Source organism: Marmota flaviventris, chromosome 1 (assembly GCF_047511675.1).
Source record: "Marmota flaviventris isolate mMarFla1 chromosome 1, mMarFla1.hap1, whole genome shotgun sequence".
NCBI classification, from domain to species: domain Eukaryota; kingdom Metazoa; phylum Chordata; class Mammalia; order Rodentia; family Sciuridae; genus Marmota; species Marmota flaviventris.
The window spans coordinates 59,449,196-59,470,888 of NC_092498.1; the positions used below are offsets into that span (position 1 = coordinate 59,449,196).

Sequence of the window (21,693 nt, forward strand, 5' to 3'; positions counted from 1 at the left end):
ACATTTTTTAAAAATATTTATTTTTTAGTTGTAGTTGGACACAATACCTTTATTTCACTTATTTATTTGTATGTGGTGCTGAGGATCGAACCCAGAGTCTCTCACGTACAAGGCAAGCGCTCTACCGCTGAGCCACAACCCCACCCCCCAAAAATAGTAAACATTTTTATTCATGGAAAAGTAAGCTCAAGCTCCAAGCTGAGAGGATGGGTTGTGGCTCAGTGGTAGAGTGCTTGCCTAGCATGTGTGAGGCCCTGGGTTCAAACACCAGCATGACATAAAAATAAATGAATAAAATACAACTATTTTTTAAAAAAAGCTCCAAGCTGATAGTATCAATAACATATATTTGTATTTTTGTGCTGTAGGTAGCAGAAAGTCTGTAATTACCTTAGGAATGTATAAACATTCCTGGAATGATAGAAACTGGTAGTTGTTTTAATACTCCTGCTAGCCATTTTGCTAACACTTTGGAGGCCCTACAAATTAATATCAGTTAGTAGCCAGTGGAGTCATTATTTTAAAAAAATTAGAGTAGTTTAAAAAAGAGATTAAACATCATATATTGAGACAGATTATCAATAGGAACAAGAATCATGGTGTGAAAATTTGATGTTGTGGATTTCTGAGAAGTACATTGAGACCTAACTCCACCCTTCCCTTAGAAAACTAGTAATATCACTACTTACTCCTCTAGCAGAACAGCAAAAAGCAGAAATATAAGAAGGAATATAACTTCACTATTTACAGTCCTGAGTTTCAGTAGATTGGTTTTAAAATTGTCTCACTACCTCACCATGACCATGACCATATTTCAGGTCCATGAGGGGAAATGACACAGGAAGAAGACAGGCTGAGACTGATGGTTTAAGACTTTCAGGCATGCATCTGTGGTCTGACAAAATCAGATTTACTGTCCCCACACAACAAGGGAGAGCATGCCTACATAAGGAGGGAAGCATCTCTGGTGAGGACTGAGATCCCTCTGAAGGATTCTGTGGATGGTATTGGGGAGGCAGATATCAATCCCATGTTGGTTGCTGTTTCTGCAGGGGGCTCAATAGGCATGAACCAAGGGTTGGGTGCTATCATGAGGTTAGGGTGATTTAGCAATTAGGATTCTCCCATAAGTGGTGAGAATCATAAAATGGGTCAAAGACATTACTAGAAAGAAATAGTTATTCAAAGAAAGGGTTGCTTTGGCATTTTACAGTCACCATATGCTCCCTTTCCAAACATGCTCCCTATTGACTTTGCAGCCAGATTTATCTCTTTTTCAATGAATCTTCTTTTTCTTTCATTGTCAATTGAAGCTGATTTTTCATCTTTCAGTTCTGGAACAAGAAGCAGTGGGGTCATTTGGGGAGGGAAGTTGGGAAATTCCCTCTGTCATTCAGCTGACTCTCCTTCAAACTCTGCAATATCTAGACCTTGGTTTTAGATCCTCCCATCATCATTGGTGACTTTGACCTTCATACCCATCCTCTGAGGCAATATTTCTATCATAACTCAAAAGAGAATACTGAAAGCATGCTTATAAAGTCATAAACTTGTTTTTGAAAGCATGCTTATAAAGTTATAAATTGTCTAATCCAGTCATCCATAAAGTCCTGCCCCTCCACAAGACTTTCTAGATGATTGGATTGAACAAGTTATGAAAACTAAATGCCTGCCAGGCCCAAATGCCTTAAATAAAGCAGCTCAGCCAGTTCTTTCTGATGTTACCATACTATGATCTTTGCTATAACCAAATCGTGTCTCTCTCCCGATATACACCTTCCATATTTAAAGCACTTGAGTGGCTTTTTAAAGTACTTAAAATAAAACACAGATATCCTAATGATGTGGGCCCTAACTCTCCAAATCCCATCTGCCACTCCCCAGAGCTCACCACACTGGCCTTTTCCTATCCTTAATATCAGCCTTGTTTCTGCACCCAGGCCTTTGCTACAATGTGTTTGGATGCTCTTAGAGAGAGATCACAACCAGGATAACTCCTTTTCTCATCATTCAAGTCTCAGCTTAAAATTTATCTTTTCAAAGATGTCTTCCTTGTCAATCCTACTTAATACCTATCTCCAGCTCAGTCTATCTCATTATCTTGTTTTTAAATCTAATTTATCACTAAGATAATTTTTTGTTTACTTATTTTATGTCTTTGTTTCCCATTAATGTGAGTTCTCCTTGAGGGCAGAATCTTAATCTGTACCACCAGCACCTATAACAACATCTGGCCCACAAGAGGTGCTCAATGGATATCTCTTGAATGAATGAATGGATGGATGTTTGGACACCTTTTTTTCAAGTGACACCATTGTGTTGGCTACATCTGAAGGGAACAGAAATATTGTCTGTTAGGCTTGTCATGGCAGAACAGTGACCTATGAGTGATCTGCATGAAAAATCTGCCCAACAGTGTGCTACAGATGGCATGTAACTATCAGATTTACATTAAAGCTATTTTGAATCCAAAATGTATGGAGAAGGCAATATAAATATGTAATAGCAAAAGAAGCAGAGTTAACAGAAAAGCAGATAGCAAGGAAAATAGACACATTTCTTCCATAATTCAAGACGAGAACACTGAAAGGATGCTCATAAAATAATTTTTGAGTGGACTCAAAAATGACAATGTTACTAGCATTTGGATTAACTCTGGGTCGCTAAAGATATTTAGAATGTCAGCTGAATCCTAAATGATAAACATTTGTCCGGTTTTCTTTGTTGCTGTATTTTTCATTAAAAATTGATTGTTTTGTTTGTTTGTTTTGTCACATGACAGAATGTTTGATAGAGACCAAATTGTAGAGATGTAAAAGCCCTCCAAAAGCTAGGGTGATGGGCCTAATATAATATATTAAGATTTCATAAGAACAAGCATAAAACCTCGCCCTTTATGTCCAAAAAACTGGCTGAATGGACATGAGATCAGTGGAAGATAGGAGTAAATAGCAATCTAAGAGCATTTTCTTTTGCAACTCCAAATTGAATGTACTAAATAAATCAATAGTATGATGACTAAAAAGAAGTGATTCCATCTAAGGTGATTTTTAATAAAACTACAGTGTTCTATGCTGAAGAAGAGATTCTCAGCCTCCATCTTGCACATCTAGCTGCACCTGGAATATGGTTGTCAGCTCTGGGTACACACTTTAGGAGAACTTCCATGTGAGAAGGCCCCAGGCTGAGCCTATTTGTCTCACCTTTGCCGGCCAGATAGGCTGGCTGATCACAGGACAAATGAGCCTCTTGGGAGAAAACACAAACAGAAAGAAGAGCTAAGCAGCTAAACTTGGCCCAGTTACAGAGCCTCAGAGGGAAAGAGTGACCTGGCAGAAGTTTTGTTTGACACCTGAATTTATCTCTCAATTCAGGAAACCTCCCTCCCCCTAGGCCTGCTGTAGTTTTAATGTAGTTTTCCCTATTGGATTTTGACTTAATTAGAACCAGTTACCCCTTTCTTCTTGCTTATTTCTCCCTTTTGGAATAGGAATATTTATTCTATGCTTGTCCCACCATTGTATTTTGGAAGTAGATGATGTGTTTTGATTTTACAGGTGCACCGTTGGAGGGAATTTTCTTTAGGATGAATTGTGCATTGAAGCCTCACTCATGTTTGATTAAGATGAGACTCTGGATTTTGGACTTTCAAGTTGATACTGGAATGAGTTAGGACTTTGGGGACTATTGGGATGAAATGAATGCATTTTCCATTGTGAGAAGGACATGGATTTTAGGGGCCAGGGACAGAGTGCTATGGTTTGAGTGAGCACCCCTCTCCCCCGAAGTTCATGTGTTGGAACTTCATCCTCAGTGTGGCAGTGTTGAGAAGTGTGGACTAATGGGAGGTGTTTGTGTTTAGGTCATGAGGGCTCCATCCTCATGAATAGATTAATTCCATTATCTTGAGAGTGGGTTATTTATCTTGAGAATGGGCTTGTTATAAGAGTGACCCCTTCTCCCTCTTGTGTATGCTTCATTGCCCATCTATCATCTTATCATGTAGCACAGAGGCCCTTTCCAGATGTTAGCATCATGCCCTTGGACTTTATGGCTTCCAGAACTGTAATCCAAAAAATAAACTCCCTTCTTTATAAATTACCCAGTCTATGGTTTTATTAAATGGGTTAAGACATACCCACTATTCTACCCCAAATTCACACCTGAATCTGACAGACAGAGAATGGAAGACCATTCTGTAACTGAGACCAAATTGTAGAGATGTAAAAGCCCTCAAAAATCTAGGGTGATGGGCCTAATATAATATATTAAGATTTCATAAGAACAAGCATAAAACCTCGCCCTTTATGTCCAAAAAACTGGCTGAATGAACATGAGATCAGTGGAAGATAGGACTAAATAGCAATCTAAGAGCATTTTCTTTTGCAATTCAACAAAACTCAACAAACTTTTTTTCACCAAAAAGATTTTTTTGGGGGGGTGGGGGTGGGGCTGCAGATCAGTGGCTGAGATCTCGCTTCACATGTGTGAGGCACTGGGTTCGATCCTCAGCACCACATATAAAAATAAATAAATAAAACAAAGATTAAAAAAAAAAATGATTCTGGGGCCTTGGAGAGATAGCCAACACGTCCTTGGTACCTACAGAAAACAATCAGCCACATGGAAATAGAGGCAGTCTTCTAGTTTTGTCACAGAACTCTGACCTTCTTGGGCTCTGGTACACCATGATGACACCTGGAAGTAACTGAAGTATCTGATACAGGCTGTAAAGCCACAGAAAGAGGTAGCACCAGCGGAGCTGGAGCAGTGGACCAGGAAGCACAAATAAGATTCCCTTGGGGAATAGAAGAAGCACCAAAATGCCTCTCAAAGGAACTAGAATGGTGATGAACTGTGACATATTCCAAAATATGATAAAGGGTCTGGAGACACCAATGAATGAATAATAATTGGAAGAAATTTTACCTGGAAAAAGAGGAAAATATGTTAGATGACTTTAGTTGTTTGGAAACAATTGGGAAGTGTAAAGAAAAAGGAACATTGGTAAAGTACCTACTCTTCCTTTGTTCAACACTATCCCAAATGCTTCCACATTTCTTCTCATTTGATTTCCAAAGCTGTTCTTCCTTCCAATTTTACAAATGAGAATACTGAAGCTTGGATAGTTTAAAGAATGTGCCTGATGCAATGTAGCCAATAGGTAGCTGATTATGCCACAAATGCAGTGGCATGCTGGTAAATGCTTAGGAAAAAAAAAAACCTGGTTTGTAGTGTTTGCTGATTTCTATGGTGTTAATACTTCTATTGAGGCAGATATCAAACCCCCAACATGACATCACTAAGTACAAGGCTGGGAAGAGATGTACACAAATGGTTCTTCCAAGCCAGGATGATCTAGTTCCAGTATATCACCTTATTTATTTCCAAGTCCTCACTCTTTCCATCCTATTGCGTTTCTTCCCAGGATCAGACTTTGTTTCCACAAAGCAGAGATGAAATAGCAAGTAACTGGGGTTAAAAAAAAAAAATGCTGCCGTGAGGTGGTCAATTTGCAACCCTAGCTCAGACTGTCAGGGAAGTATTAAAGACAAGGAGATTCATGCGTCAGATGAGGGTTGTCGGGGTTTCCAGCCTCATTGCACATGCAACTTGCCTAGAAAACTTGTTACAACACAGATATGGGGAGCACAGTGTGGAGTTAAAAGGGCAGACTCTGAACTCAAGCAGTTTATGTCTAAATCTGGCTTTTCCCTTGACCTGCCTGTTACCTTACCCTACTGGGCCAGTTTCCTCATTGATAGATGGCAATAATAATAATAATATTTACTTCACAGGATTGTTTAGTAGGTTACATGAGTAAATGTTTGTAAGTACTTAGAATAATCTTTGGCACAGGGGCAACACCACATAAGTATTAGCGGTTGTTATTAGTATTGTTGTTGTTATTGAGACTTCTGGAGTGAGGTCTATCAGTCTGTATTTTCAGTAAACATCTCCAGTGATTTTTATGCAAGCAACTGGGTTTATACACAGCCATTTAGGGAAGCCACTGAAGTCTGAATTTTGCTCTTTGGGGAGTTGAGTAGTATCTTATCAGAACCAAAACCAATCAAAGAGTGACTCTCAGAACTGTCCTCAAGAATTTGGGACATTTTGTAAGCCTTAAATTCACTGTTTTTCTTGGAAAACGTAGAAGTTCTTATCCTTCCATTGAAAACCTAAGCTATAGGATACCATATCCTTCTTGTAAAACCCAATAAGGAATAAATGAAACCAAATCTACAAAGTTTCATCATAATTAATGATATCAGAGAACATGAACAGATGTCAGAGGCTAATCTGAATTTCTATACAGCATAATTTTTTCCTCAATATACATTTATGTATACTTTGTAGGCCTATCTCTTTCATTTTCTTTTTTCTTTTTTTCTTGTGCTGGGGATTTAACCCAGGGCCTCACGCTTGCTAGGCAAATGCTCTAGCACTGAGCTACATCCTCAGCCCAAGGCCTATATTTGTTTTTTGACCCAGATTAATATAAAAAGTCCTGAGGGCTCTAGCTTTGCTCTAACTTCAAAAACTGAAACAGACAGTAGTTTATATTACAAGTGGGTTAACTACCAGCTGTTAAAGCTGAGGAAACTGAGAATAGGTGGTCCCCAGCCCTCCCTACCATGGTGGTAAACAAGTATAGATAAACTGATGGCAGTGCCATAGTATATTAGTCGGTTCAAGCTGCCACAACAAAATACTTCAGCTTCATAGCTTAAGCCACATAAATTTATTTTCTCACAGTTCTAGAGACAATGGTGCCCATATGGATGGTTTCTTCTGGTGACTGTCTTCCTGGCTTTGCCACTGGCTGCCTTCTCTGTCTTCATAGGCCAACAGGGAGGGTTGTGGGTACAGCCCTCTCTTCCTAGAACTTCTTTATTTGATAAGACCACAACTCTGTGGGGGTTAAGGCCTGACAATTATAACCTATTTTAATCTTATTTCCTAAAGACTCTATTTCCAAATATGTTGGGGGTTGGAGCTTTACTATATGAATTTTGAGGGACAAAGCATTTTGTTTTCAATAGAAATTGTGGAAGTTTTAATTTTGGAAATATAGTTACATTTTTCCATTTTCCCCCCTGCAAGCTATTGTTAATTGCTGAATGATATTTCTTAAGTGATATAATATCACACAAGAATTGTGGAAAACAAGGAAAAAAAGAATCTACTTATAGACCTCTCCATTCCATAGGTGTGGCCCCAAACCTTCTCTCCACAATTAATAGCCTGCTATCCTTAGTAAACTTAATTAGCCTCTCTAAATCTCAGCTTCCTCATCTATGAAAAGTGTGTAGTAACGCTTAGTGCTTGAAGTTGTTATGAGGAGGAAATGAGAATTGTGAATGAAGCACTTAGCAAAGTGTCTGACTTGGAAAATATTCAGTAAGTGGTGCCTTAAAACAATAATCCGGGTCTTAGACATAAAATTCTAAACCAACTCAGGTATGTAGTATAAAATATTAAAGGAACACACAGAGCTAACCGTGTCATGAGGAGTGATGTGTGATCAAAGACACATTACAAATTAACATCAGCCTCTATACTGTGAAAAGTGTGATTTCATAGGTTTTCTAGGTGTGTGAAGTTGACACTCTGATTTTTACTAAAATGACATTTTCAGAGTAGGTTTTTCTTTTTGTATAAAGAAAAAGGACATACTAGGTGCAGTGGTGCACACTTACAATCCCAGTACTCAGAAGGCTGAGGCAAGAGAATCAAAAGCTAGGGGTCAGTCTGGGCAACTTAGTGAGACCCTATCTCAAAATAAAAAATAAAAAGATCTGTGGGTGTAAATTAGTGGTGAAGTGCCCCTGGGTTCAATCCCCAGTACCACAAAAAACGAAAAGGAGGATATGTCTGGAATACTCAAGGAGGATATTTTTTATGCCTAAGAAGGAAAACCGAATGTACATAGTTTTATGAGTTATTACTCAGAAAGATCTATAGGGAGAGTTTTTAACTAGGTACTATAAAATTCTGAAGTTGCCAGCCTTTGCTTAGAGCCATGCAGGGATGCAGAACTGACAAATCATATGTGGCTGCCTGCCATCCACCCCAGTTAAGAGCTTCTAATCAGCAGATTGCTGCGTGAGGTAGCTCATATTGTTAACTCCACTTAGAAACTGACTTTGAAGCAAGGTCAAGAGAGATGCTAAATTGCGTGTACAATGAGTATCCGAGGATAGCCTTGAATTAAATCAGTACGCAAATCAACTTCATCTTTTTCTCCAGGGCTCTGGATATCTTGTTGAACCATGAATTTCCTATCTCTTTGTCCTTTACCTTCAACCCTCTTCACTTCCCACCCTTGCCCACCCCCAAGTATTCAGGGAATAGCCATTCATGTGTTTATTCAATCCACAGACATGATATGAGTGTCTGTGTCAAGCACAGAAGTAGGTGCTAGAGATATAAATATGGATCAGAGTATTTGCATACCAGTAGTCCACATTCTGGTTTGAGAAACAGAAATGGAGATAGTCACTTTAGAATTTGATGACTGATTTAAAAGATCTGTGACTGGACCAAGATTGAGATGACCATTCTGGTTTTGGGAAGATGGGAGAGTCTCTCAGAAGCAATGATTTTTGACTTGAATGTTGAGGAGAAAAAGCTGGTGACAAAATTCTGGGCAGCAGAAACAATGTATACACAGCTTGGATATGCATGTGGTTGACATATAAGTTTCATGGTAGACAGGGAGACTGGAGAGAGATTATAATAGAGAGCTAGTGATAACAGAGGATATGAAATACAAAGGTAAAATACTTTGTTACAGATATGATTTTTAAAACTAGGAAGAATCTTAAAACTCATATGGATAAACATCATTTTATAAGATAGACTGAAGCTTGGGCTGAGGATACAACACAGATGGAGTGCTTGCCTAGCATGTGCAAGGCCCTGAGTTTGATCCTTTTTAAAAAATGCCTTAAACAAATAAACAAACACAAACAGTCAGTTAATGACTTATTCAGGATAGGAGTAGAGGCAATCTCTCCCAATTCTAAGTCTTCTGCTCCAATCTCTGTGGCCTCTAACCACATCTCCTATTACCGACCTGGAAAATTGGTCCTATGAAGCCTGGAAACATAGAAGCCACTGTGTGGAATTTTAATCTATAGTGCTACATGTTGTGTTAATCTGATTTACTTACTTACCTTATTTATTTATTTATTTATTTATTTATTTATTTATATTGGTTCTGGGGATGAAACTCAGGGCTTTGCACATGCTAGGCAAGTGCTATACCACTGAGCTATGTACTCTCCTTCCCAAATTAGACAAATATTTTATATGTATTGTTACCAGACTTAAAATATATTAGTTTTCTCTTGCTGCTTAAACAAACACCATAAACTTGGAGACTTAACAGATCTGGAAGCCAAAATATGAAATCAGTTTATCCAGACTACAGTCAAGGTGTAGGAAGGATTGGCTCCTTCTAGAACCTCTAGGGGAAAATTCCTTCCTTGCCTGTTCCAGTTGCTAGAGGCTGCCCACATTCCTGGGATGTGATTTTTATTGTTTTGACCTTTGCTGTTGTCACATTTCCTCCCCGCTTACCTTCTATCTCCCGGTCATGAGGAGCCTCATGATTACACTTTAGGTCTCCTTCATAAGATCTTTAAACACTCTGAGAAGTGTCTTGTGATATAAGGTAAAATTCACAGATTCCACAGATCAGGAAATGCATATCTTATTGGGGGTTGGGTTATTCAGTTTACTCTAGAGAACAGTATTATTTCTCTCAAATTGGAAGCAGGCAAAGATATATACATGATTGTAGTTGGAGACTTAGGAATTCAAGGGTAGGGGGTAAAGGCTGAGGCAAGTAGTCTTCCTTAATACAGCTGTGGAGAATCAGATATACCTGAGTGGCTTGGTCTGATTTTTGCAGGGAAGAAGGCAATAGTTTCCCTCTGTTCTTAGTAAATACCGTTCTAGTTGAATTAAAATTGGGCTGGAAATGTGTTTGGCAGTTTTAAAAGGATTGAGGAAGTCTGAAATTAGTGTTGGCTGGTCACTAATAACAGAACCCCATGATTAACTACGCACTGAGAGTAAAAAAAAAAATTTTAAAGTACCGATACAGGAGTTCATAGTTTCTGACTCTGAATTGGTTGCCTGTAAAATTCAGAATATGCTAAAGTTTCAGAGCAGAACTGCCCTGAAACGAGAGGCTCTTAATCTGGACCTGGCACTTGAGAACACATTCTACCCTCCTTTGGCTGTGTCTATTCCTAATGTGCCAAAGAGACATGTCCATTTGGAGCCTAAGCTCCTTCCCCAACTATTCTCTAGGTACCCAGGAATTTGGGGTCCTGTCCAAGTAGTTCCAAGTCTACTTCTAGGACCTACATCAGTCTTTTGTCCAGCAGCACTGATGTCAATCTGCACCACTGCTGTGTGCTCCCCTAGGCCCAGGGGTGGTCAAGGTACAGCTCTTTGTTGGGGATGTTTGTGTCTCCCAGATTCATAAACTGAAATCCTAACCCAACAGGTTATGGTGTTAAGGGGTAAGGGCTTTGGGAGATGATTAGTGATTAATGCGCTTATACAAGCAGCTCCCTCAACAAACAACAACGCCCCCCTTATCCCTTCCACCATGTGCGGTTATAGTGAGAACCAGAAAGTAGGCCTTCACCAGATACTGACTCTGTCAGTGTTAGTGCTTTGATCTTGGACTTCCTAGCTTCTAGAGCTATAAGAAATAAATTATTTTTGTAAGCTACCTAATTTATGGCAAACACTTAGTACCTATTCTTTTTTTTTTTATACTGGGGATTGAACCCTGGGCCTCTTAACCAGTGAGCCACACACCCCAGCCCTTTAATTTTTTTTTTTTTTTTAGCTGTTAATGAACCTTTATTTTATTCATTTATTTATATGCAGTGCTGAGAATCGAGCCCAGTGCCTCACACATGCTAGGCAAGCGGTCTACCACTGAGCCTCAACCCCTGCCCCATCCCCAGGCCTCTTTATTTTTTATTTTGAGACAGTATCTGGCTAAGTTGCAGAGGCTAGCTTTGAACTTTTGATCCTCCTGCCTTAACCTCCCAAATTGCTGGGATCACATGGATGTGACACCACGCCCAGCTAGCACCATTCATAAAAACCAAGAGTTGGAGGTAACCCAGATGTCCATTGATGAATGCATTGGTAAACAAAATGTGGTATATACATACAATGAAATATTATTCTGCCCTGAAAAATAGAAAGTCCTGTCACATGATATGGTAAATGTTGAGGACATTATGTTAAATGAAATAAACAAATTACACAAAGGTAAATACTACAGAATTCCACTTACATGAGGCATCTGCAATAGTCAAATTCACAGAAACATCAAGTTGAATGGTGGTTACCACAGGCCAGGGGTGGAAGAAAAAGAGGAATTGTTTAATGGGTACAAATTTCAGATTTGCAAGATGAATACAGTCTGGACATTAGTTATTCAATAATATGACTATATTCAACACTACTATATACTTAAAAGTGGTGGTTAAGATAGTAAATCATGTGGGCCTTGGGATATAGCTCAGTTGGTAGAGTGGTTCCTTTGCATGCACAAGGCCCTGGGTTTAATCCCCAGAACCATACAAAGATGGTAAACCATGTTTTTTTTTTTTTTTTTTGTTGTTGTTTTTACAATTAAAAAAATGTTGCTTTATTCTGTTGACAAACAAACTAGTAGATGATCAACTTTGGCCCTCATAGTTTGTTGACTTATGGTCTAACACAATCTAACACCCCTGAAATCAGAACTTGCCTGCATTTACTTTTCTTCAAAATGTGTGTGTGTGTGTGTGTGTGTGTGTGTGAGAGAGAGAGAGAGAGAGAGAGAGAGAGAGAGAGAGAGAGAGAGAAAGAGAAAGAGAGTAAGAGACAGGCATCCCCCACCCGCCACACACACGGGATTAAACCCAGGGCTTCATGCTTCTAGGCAAGTAACTCTATCACTGAGTTATATCCCCAGCCTCTCCCATCTTTTAATTTTTATTTTGAGACAGGCTCTTGTTTGAGCCCAGGCTGGCCTCAAATTTTCAATCCTGCTTCAGCCTCTGAAGTAGCTGGGATTACAGGTGTGAGCAACCACACTCAGCTCCCAATACCATTCTATAGAGTAACGTAGACTGAGTCACTTGGGGGTGGGAGGACACAGTGGTGGGGCTGGGGGTGGGGTGGGAGAGACATAAGGGGTCCGGGGATGTGGAAGGGTATTCTCTGAAGTCAAAGGGGTAGTTATTGACAGAGCAGTGATTAAAATTTAACAGCCCAAGATCCTTCCTGCTGCTATTTGGAGTTATTTATAGATGCTTAGTGATTAGGAAAACGATATTTTATTTGACTGGGTATAGACACAGTATTTAATTTAATTCTATTTTTAGAGAATTGTGAAAAGTTGCTCCTCTTCTTTACAGGGGTAATTAACATTTTAAAATTAAGTAACCGATTAGAAGATAAATATTTATTGTGTGCTGAGTGCTTGACTACCTAGAGGTGACACTAAAGGAAAAGACAAATAAAGCTCCAGTTCAACATGAGTAAAAGGCTTCTCCTTTTGTACTGTAAAGCAAGGCAAGCTAGAGGTTCTTTTCACTGTTTAGGAAAAAAACCCAACCAAACCAATATGATCCATAAAACTTAAGTAGTATTTCATGAGTTACAAAAGCATAAGCATTACTTAATACAGCTTTAATCCTAATGTCAATGTAGTGTTAGATTATTCATTCCTCCTAGGCTTTCCTGGTTTACACAAAATAGTGCTTATCTAAATAAAGTACCTGCTCTCAATGAAAAATGCCCTCTAAATATTAGTCTTTTCATGACAGCTGTATGATGTTGTCAAAAAAAGTTGACTACATATTGTGACCTTTGGTCTTCAACTTGTGCTGAGGTGATCATTTGTTGACATGCCAAAAGAAAGGTTTTTTTTTGCTGAGAAGGAGCACTCTAAGGATTATATAGACTAATTCCTTCCTAGAACAATGGTATGGTCTAAGCTGTTCTATACTAGACCAATGAACTATAGAAGTGGATTTATTCTCGAATTGTAATTCTTGACAAAAAACCTATGTAACTCACTTAAACTTCATCTTTGTCAGCCTTGAAAAGACCCTTTAAACTTCTCTGTAAGTTCTAAATATTACTAAAATGTGAGCTTCCCAAATTACATTTCTAAGACCACAATCATCTGTGCCTTTTTGGACAACAATGTGTATAGAAAACAGCAAGAGAACATTCAAATTGCTGCTGCTGTTTCCCTCCCTTCCTTTCCTTCCCTTCCCTTCCCTTCCCTCCCCCTTCCCCTCCCCTCCCCCTTCCCTCCCCCTCCCCTCCCCCTTCCCTTCCCTCCCCTCCCCCTCCCCTCCCCTTCCCTCCCCTCCCCCTCTTCCCCTCCCCCTTCCTCTCCCTCCCCCTTCCTCTCCCTCCCCCCTCCCCCTCCCCCTCTTCCCCGTCCCCCTTCCCCCCTCCCCTCTCCCCCTTCCCCCCTCCCCCCTTCCTCCCTCCCTCCCTCCCCCCCCTCTTTCTTTCTTTCTTATTGGTGACTGAATCCAGAGGCACTTTACCATTGAGTTACATCCCCAGCCTTTTAAAAAATTTTTATTTTCTTTTTAGAACAAACAGGAGAGTTTATTTTGACATATTATACATACATGGAGTTTATTTTGACATATTATACATACATGGAGTATGACTTCCCATTCTTGTGGTTGTACATGAGGTGCTGTTACACTGATTGTGTATTCATATATGAACATAGGAAAGTTAATGTCCAATTCATTCTACTGTCTTTCCCCCTTCCCTTCATTCCTTTGTCTAATCCAATGAACTTCTATTCTACCCACTCACCCTCCTTTGGGTTTTTGGGATTGGCTTATTTAGCATGATAGTCTCCATATACTGGCAAATGCCATAATTTCATTCTTCTTTATGGCTGAGTATTATTCATTGTGTACATATACCACATTTTCTTTATCTATTCATATGTGGAAGGGTACCTAGGTTGGTTCCATAGCTTAGCTATTGTGAATTGAGCTGCTATAAACATTGATGTGGCTGCATCACTATAGTATGCTGATTTTAAGTCCTTTGGGCATATACTGAGGAGTGGGATAACTGGGTCAAATGGTGGTTCCATTCCAAGTTTTCTGAGCAATTTCTATACTGTTTTCCACAGTGGTTGCATTTGCAGTCCTACCATCAATGTATGAGCATGCCTTTTCCTCACATTCTTACCAACATTTATTGTTGCTTGTATTCTTGATAATTACCATTCTTACTGGAGATGCAATCTCAGTGTAGTTTTCATTTGCATTTCTCTAACTGCTAGAAATGTTGAACATTTTTCCATATATTTGTTTGCTGATCATATTTTCATTTTGAGACAGGGTTTCTATAAGTTGCTTAGAGCCTTGTGAAATTGCTGAGGTTAGTCTTGAACTTACAATCCTCCTGCCTTAGCTTCCTGAGTCACTGGGATAACAGATGTACACCACCACACCTGGCTTAAATTGCTTCTTATTTATATATAATGAGCAAATGCACTAATGAGCCTATATTGTATCCTAATTATGGAAAAGAGAAAAAACAGCATATAGGACATTATGAGTACAATCATGGAAACTTGACTAGGAACTGAATATTAAGTGATCTGAGAGAACTGCTTTCTCAATTGAGAATGATATTGTGGTTAGGAAGCAAGTATCTTAATGCTTAAGTATTTTGGTATCTCCAACTTATTCAAATGGCTTTACCAAAAAAAAGCCTATCTGCCAGCTGTGGTGGGTCCCATTTGTAATCCCAGTTACTGGGGAGGCTGAGGCGGGAGGATCACAAGTTCAAGGTTAGTCTGTGCAATGTAGCAATACTGTCTAAAAATAAAAAATAAAAAAGGCCCGGGTGTAGCTGAGTGATAAGAGTGCCCCTGGGTTCAAGAGTGTCTCTGGGTTCAATCGCTAGTACTGCCCCAAACCAAACAAAATCCCACAAATACCCCCCAAACACATAGCCTTTTTTAAAAAATTTGAGAGTTTTTCATAAATAAAGGATGTGAGTGAGGGGAAGAAATGGTATCTTTTAAAAGCTCCTTAGCTAAGAGCAGTAACTTCTGATTGTTAACTTCAGTCTTCCTTTTGGGTTTATAGAACTGTTACTTTTTTTCAAAATTTTGCTGTTGCACACAAAATTATTCAGCTTAGCAGTCTCAACCCCACCCAAGTGCAAGCAGTTTTTTTTTTTTTACTTTGTTAAACTTTTTTTAAATTGATTTTAAAAAAAATGACAGCAGAAGGCATTACAATTCTTATTATACATATATGCCACAATTTTCATATCTGTTTTTATATAAAGTATGTTGACACCCAATTCGTGTCTTCATATATGTACTTTGGATAATGATGTCTATTTTATTCCACCATCCTTGCTAATCCCCTGCCCTATCTCTTTCCCTCCCACCCCTCTGCCCTATCTAGAATTCATTTATTCCCCCATGCTCCCCCTCCCTACCCCACTATGAGTCAGCCTCCTTATATCAGAGAAAACATTTGGCATTTGTTTCTTTGGGATTGGCTAACTTCACTTCACCAATGCCATCCATTTACCTGCAAATGCCATGATTTTATTCTTTTTTATTGCTGAGTAAAATTCCATTGTGTATATATGCCACATTTTTTTAATCCACTCATCCACTGAAGGGCATCTAGGTTGGCTGCACAGTTTAGCTATTTTGAATTGTGCTGCTATAAAATCTTTTTTAAAAATTGTTCTAATTAGCTGTACATGACAGTAGAATGCATTTTGACACATGATACATGGATGGAGTATAATTTCTCAGTCTTCTGGTGGTACATGATGTAGAACTCACAAAAATATGGAATGATTCATGAATTTGTGTGACATTCTTGAGCAGGGGCCATGCCAATCTTCTCCTTATCATTCCAATTTTAGTACATGTGCTGCTAATCAAGCACATGCAAGTAGTTTTTAATCACACTTAAATTAATAATATGTAGCAACAACTTCAAGTTGGCCCCAGGAGACAAAAATCCAGTCACATAAAGTGCTTTACACTCCTACAGTATTACACCGGTGCACATTCACTTTCAAATGGCAGAATAGTTTTTCATTTCCCCTCAGTTCTATCTGCATTAGGGCTGGTGTTTCTTTTTTACTAATATAACCCCAGACGGATTTTCTTCTGGCCCATTGTACACAACTTTAGGACTTTCAGAGGATTCTTTTTGCCCAACCACCTATCATTGAATTCTATTTCAATCTGCCTATATGTAAATATATATTTTTTTCCATGCTGGGGATCAAATCCAGGGCCTCACGTATGCCAGGCGAGCATTCTACCACTGAGCCACATACTTAGCCCTGTAAATATTTCTTGAAATTACTAATTTCAACCTGCAATTTAAAAAGCAAACCCAGTAAGAAACTCAGAATCACATTTTAATGCTCTTTCGTCATTACTCTGGGATGTAAAAATGATGCAGGTTCATTAGAGAACTGTGTGTACCAGGAAGCTCTGACATCATTTTAAAAGTGAGCACACCATGACAAGGCAGAGCTGTCGTTAATATTCACTATCCATCATACACACATTAAATGAGTTTAGTTTCTTTGCTACCAGGTTCTTGGAACGAGGCAGTTAATATGTCAATACTTCTCTATGATCCAGCAGTCTCAGGGGCTCCCAGGGTCAAAGGGATTTCATTTATTTTTAGCAATTGTTGTCTGGTGTCCAGGAATGTGCTCATGTGATTTGAACGTTAACTGCTGGCTTGGGACAGGCGACCCAACTGTCTTCAGAAGAACGCCTGCAAAGGCGAGCAAGAGGGGGCCCGACCTGCGTGCCTCCCTTACCAAGATGGCTTCGGGGCCCGACCCGCCGGGCAGCCATCTTGGTGAAGGCGGGGACAGCGGCGGCCGCGGGACAACGTTGGCCGGGGCGCCAGCTTCGAAGGTCACAATGAGAAAGTCACCAGGCAAGGGGGAGCGGAACCTTGCTGCAAGCCGGGCCCCTCTCGGCCCGGGGGCGCCCGGGGCGCTGCGCGCAGCCCGGGTGACCGCTCACTCCACGTATGGCGAGGCGGCCAGCGCTCCGGCGCTGCCTACAGCTGCTGGCACCTTCGGCGGAGTCGGCGCGGCGGGGCCGGGGGCGGAGGAACCCGGGCGCCGGCCACCGCGGCCCCCCCCGCGGCGCCCGGGCGGTGTGGCTCGCAGCCCAGGAGGAGCAGCGCCGGCGACGCGCGCGCCCGACTGCCGCCGGCGCAAGGTGAGCCCCCGCCCTCACCCCGCCCCCGCCGCTGCGCGCCCGCCGCAGGGAGCCAGAGCGCCTAGGAGCCCCTAAGCTCCGGGACTTGGCGGGAGGCGGTTTCGTCCCGGCCTCGCTTTCTCTGGCATCTGTGCTGCTTCTTCCCGGGTCTCTGTGTGGAGCAGTCCGCATTCCCTAGCCTAGGGCTGTTGGAGCGGAGCGTGCTGCGATCGCGTATCCTAGTCCCCAAGCCCTGCCTCCTGGAGATGCTGCACTTGTGAGTGGCAGGGCTTCATTTGAATTTCCGCACCTGGAGAGTTGCGGAGCCTCCTTCTCTGACGCTGACTGAGTGAAGAACTACAGTCTTCTTTCTGTCCCCTTTGGGAGAGTAGCTGTCTGTGCAAATTACCAGGTTGCATCTTCACTGATCGGAATACAAGTGGGTGTATCTTCTTTTGGTTTATATGTAGGAATGGGTCTACAACTTCCTCAGAGCAACTTATTTATGCTTCATCTATAGTATGTATCGTCTAAAAATCCATTCCAACAGGGTTCTCCCCTTTTATCTTCAATAAGTGTAATTATTGAATCAGAATAGGAATGGGGGGGGGGGGGCAAGGGAAGGGGTGGTGGGAGGTAGTACTGTCTTGAGTTTTATGTTCAGTGGTTGTTGGCTTCTAAAATTGGTGTTACCGCGGGCTTTTCAGAACACGAATTCAGATAGTTCCCACCCCCCATGGAACTAGACATGGCCTTGATAGTTGCGTTTGCACGGGGCCCCCATGGTCTGCTGTATTATATACCTCAGTTGAACCTGGAAAATATTAAGAGTGAGAAAAGTTAACAGCCTTTTAAAGTCATTTAGTTCTTGCCTTTCTCTTTACTGTAGGTTCTGTATATGTTATAATATGACTTGCCCCGTTGGCTTTGGCTTAGCATGAAGTGTTTGCTATTGATAATTCTGTTTCATTTATTCAGAAAGTCACTCCTGAGATAGTTTACTGCAAATTAAGAAGTAATTTTCCATCGTTGTTAACAGATGGAAGTGTAACAGTTCCATTTCTATTTTGTTACATTGGCTATGATTTAGTAATACCAGCATCGTTTAGAAGGAAGTTATATAATCTTTAAAAAGAAAGATTACCCATGTCTCACAGTAGTCTGGTTTTGTTGCACGAAAATATTAGGTCTATTAAAGAAGGAATGTACAACAGGTATACTTATTTAAGATAAGAATCTAAGAAAGAGATTGGGGGATTAAAATGGGTTATGTCAACTGAAAATATAGCCATGATTTTCAAGGATTTTATTTTGTTAATAGTCTGCAGGACTTCCTGCTGCAAGAATTATGGTAAGTCTCCAAGAGAGGAAAGAGGAAAATACTGAGTGTATTTCTCACACCCCTATTTTCCCTCACAATTCCAGATTATATTGGACAGATTCTACATTGTAAGCTTGAATGCTTAAATTAGTCCAGTTATGACTATATAAAGGACATTTTAACATAGGTATTTCACCATAGGGTTTTGTTTATACTTTGATACAGTCATCCTCATGTGCTTGTTTGTAAGGAGAATTATGTTACTTGGGTATTTGTGAGTTCAGAAAACTGAGAGGATTTTTATGAACATTCCATTTGCATTTGGAAAAATAGTATTTTTCCTTTAATTTTGTTGTTTGATTTTGATTTCTCTTTGTAATGGTGGATAGCTCTGAATACTGTGGGTTTTTCCATTCATTTTCTACTCTGTGACTAAGGGTATGTCTATATGGAGGGTTGTGTTGATCTGGGCATTTTAGATTTAGTACATAGAAGTGAAATCTTTTCATTGAAGTGTCATTAGGGAAATGAACTTTGCACATAAGTAATCATTAAGGAATATTTTTATTCTGAAGGTCTGTGTAAGCATGCATAAAACTGGCATAAAAATTCACTCATGTGATTTCCAGCATAAGGTTCAAGTACTATTTCATTCTACCTTCTTTAATCCTGAAGAATTATACACTCTTGTGGTTTATAGTACATGGCTCAGTTTGTCTTTTGAATTTGATACCCATTTATTGTGTATTTATGTTACTAACAGTGTTTCACAACAGATTATATATAATCAGATATCCTCAGGGCAGTTCTATGTCATAGATACAGTCTTCTTCCAACTTATCTGGTTAAATAATGTATTATAATTTTATCATTTACAAAGCTCTTTCACATATTTTTATATATTTACTTTTAGTTGACTTTATAGACTTAAGAATATGGGATTATTAACCCTATGCCAGGAAGAGGAAAACAGGAATCTGAGACCATGGGAGATTTTAATGATTTGGACAAGGTTCTTTAGCTCAGCAGCCCCTGTTCTTGTTAGACAAGGGAACCGAAAAAGCTAAGGATGAGTAGTGTGCATCACTAATACATCTGGAGATGCATCCTAAACCTAGGTTGTGGACTATCTGTACCATTAGTCACGGAGGCTAGGGCTGGCATATAGATGGATGGATCAGCATAATTAAAAAGCTTGGTTAAAAAACAACTCAACCCCTGTCTAGAACAATCTGTCTTTCCTCTTGAAGGCAGCAGATTTTTGTGTTTATCTAGTTTGGGGACCTTCCCAGATTAACAGACAATAACATATTGATCAAACAATGAATGTTTGCAAAGTTCTGTGTGATTTTGTAGTTGTTTTGTTAAAAGAATAAAGTTACTGGGATAAAGAAAGTCCAAGCTCTCTCATTGTCATTAGCACCCCTTAAACTGGGCACATGCTTGTTGTTTTCCTTATGAGAAAATTATGCCAGGAAAATTGAAAGACAGAAATAATTTGTTTTTTAAAGAGTTTTCTTATTTTGAAGCTCCTTCGAATTGAGAAGATATTTATTTCAAGTTTCTGTGTTCATCCCTTTGGTTTGTTTAGAGAGCTCATAAAAAAACTAAGCTACCTCCTGAATATATGGTTAAATAACTTGATAAAGCTTCAAGAATTTCTGAACTCAAATTCCTTTTAAACTTGAGGCCTTAAGTAAAATACCCCACATGAGGTGAAATGTGTCATTTATCTTCTTATGCTGACTGTATGCTCTTTGGGAAATTTTCCTAAGCATAATTAAGATGAGAGTATGGCTAATAGAGAGTCTAGGCTCCATCACCAGCCAGAGAGACCCTTGGGGTGGTGGGTTACTCTCTGGACAGACTTGCTTTACCTGTAAAGAGTCATACAAATGATAACTTTTGTCTTGGAATATTCAGGTTGGAAGGGACTTTGAAGGGTATGTGCTTACCTCAGCTTTTAACTTGTCGATTGCCTATTTCTACCCTCATCAGAGTTTTAGCCTGTCACGATGCCTCAAAACTGCAATGTCAAATCTATTTTTTCCCCACCATTTCACAGAGATGAGATACAGTTCTTGAGTAAATTGATTCCTTTCTCAGTCTTGCCTCATACAGTGTCTCAGTTTTCTCTGTAAGTGCACGTAATGAATATCATTACAATGAAGAATTTTACCTAAAACTTTTTATATTCTCAGCAACATTGTCTTGGTTAAGCATGGTTATGTAGAAGTTTGTAATTGCTTTTTTTTTTACAGCCAACCAAATATTTTGAAACCATATTTAATAATAATGCTTCATATCTCTCTCTGCCTCTCTGTCTGCCTCCCACCACTCAGTGTGGTGTGGGGGGGATTGGACCCAGAGGTGCTTTATTACTGAGCTACATACATCCCCAGCCCTTTTTATTTTTTTGAGACAGGATCTCTTGAAGTTGCTTAGGGCCCTGTTAAATTGCTGAGATTGACTTGAATTTTCAATCCTCCTGCCTCAGCTTCTTGAGATGCTGGGATTAGAGGTGTGCGCTACCATGCCTGGCTAATGCTTCATCTCTAATTCAGTATAAACTGCCCACAATTTTATAAGTTTTCTTGAAGACATACGTGCAATTTTATGGTACCCTAATGCATAGGACGACCAGCCTTCTAGGTTTTTGTAGGACTGAGGGGGCTCCCAGGATGTAGAACTTTCAATGTGAACACTAGAATCCCCAGGGACCAGATGCTTTGGTCTCCCTACCAGAAGTTGTCCTATCTATCTATCTATTTCTCTATCTATTTATTTATTTATATTTATTTATTTTTGAGTACTGGGGATTGATCTCTTTCTGGGGCATGACTAACAATTCTTCACAATTAGAAGGATAAAATGCCAGGTCATTATATGTTATATGCTGGCTGAATGCAGACACCTTTTCAAATCAAGAGGAGTATGTTCAAGGTACCAGGTATATTTTTTTGTTTCTATGACTGAAATATATAATCAATTTATTATTTGTTGATGATTCTTTTAAATTTTAAATTAGAACAATTGAGTTATTAATTAAAATAGCTAAATCACTTGAAGCTGTCTCCATGTAAAA

At 39.7% G+C, this 21,693-nt stretch overlaps 1 protein-coding gene and 1 non-coding gene across 3 annotated transcripts in view; one reads left to right on the forward strand and one right to left on the reverse strand.

Annotated features, from left to right (window-relative positions):
• Positions 1-15,892: 15,892 nt before the first annotated feature.
• Positions 15,893-15,998, reverse strand: LOC114085364 (U6 spliceosomal RNA). Its single transcript, XR_003581465.1, has one exon. It is a non-coding gene; the product is annotated as a U6 spliceosomal RNA (small nuclear RNA).
• An 820-nt stretch (positions 15,999-16,818) lies between these two features.
• Napepld (N-acyl phosphatidylethanolamine phospholipase D) overlaps positions 16,819-21,693 on the forward strand; it is a 38,722-nt gene continuing 33,847 nt past the window's right edge. The window contains exon 1 of one of the 2 annotated variants that reach the window (XM_071613346.1): positions 16,819-17,308. In XM_071613346.1, coding sequence (XP_071469447.1) covers positions 17,115-17,308 — 194 coding nt within the window. In that variant the 5' untranslated portion in view covers positions 16,819-17,114. Of the gene's footprint in view, positions 17,309-17,468; positions 17,727-21,693 lie in introns of those variants that run through there. The other variant, XM_027926281.2, reaches the window with a different exon arrangement.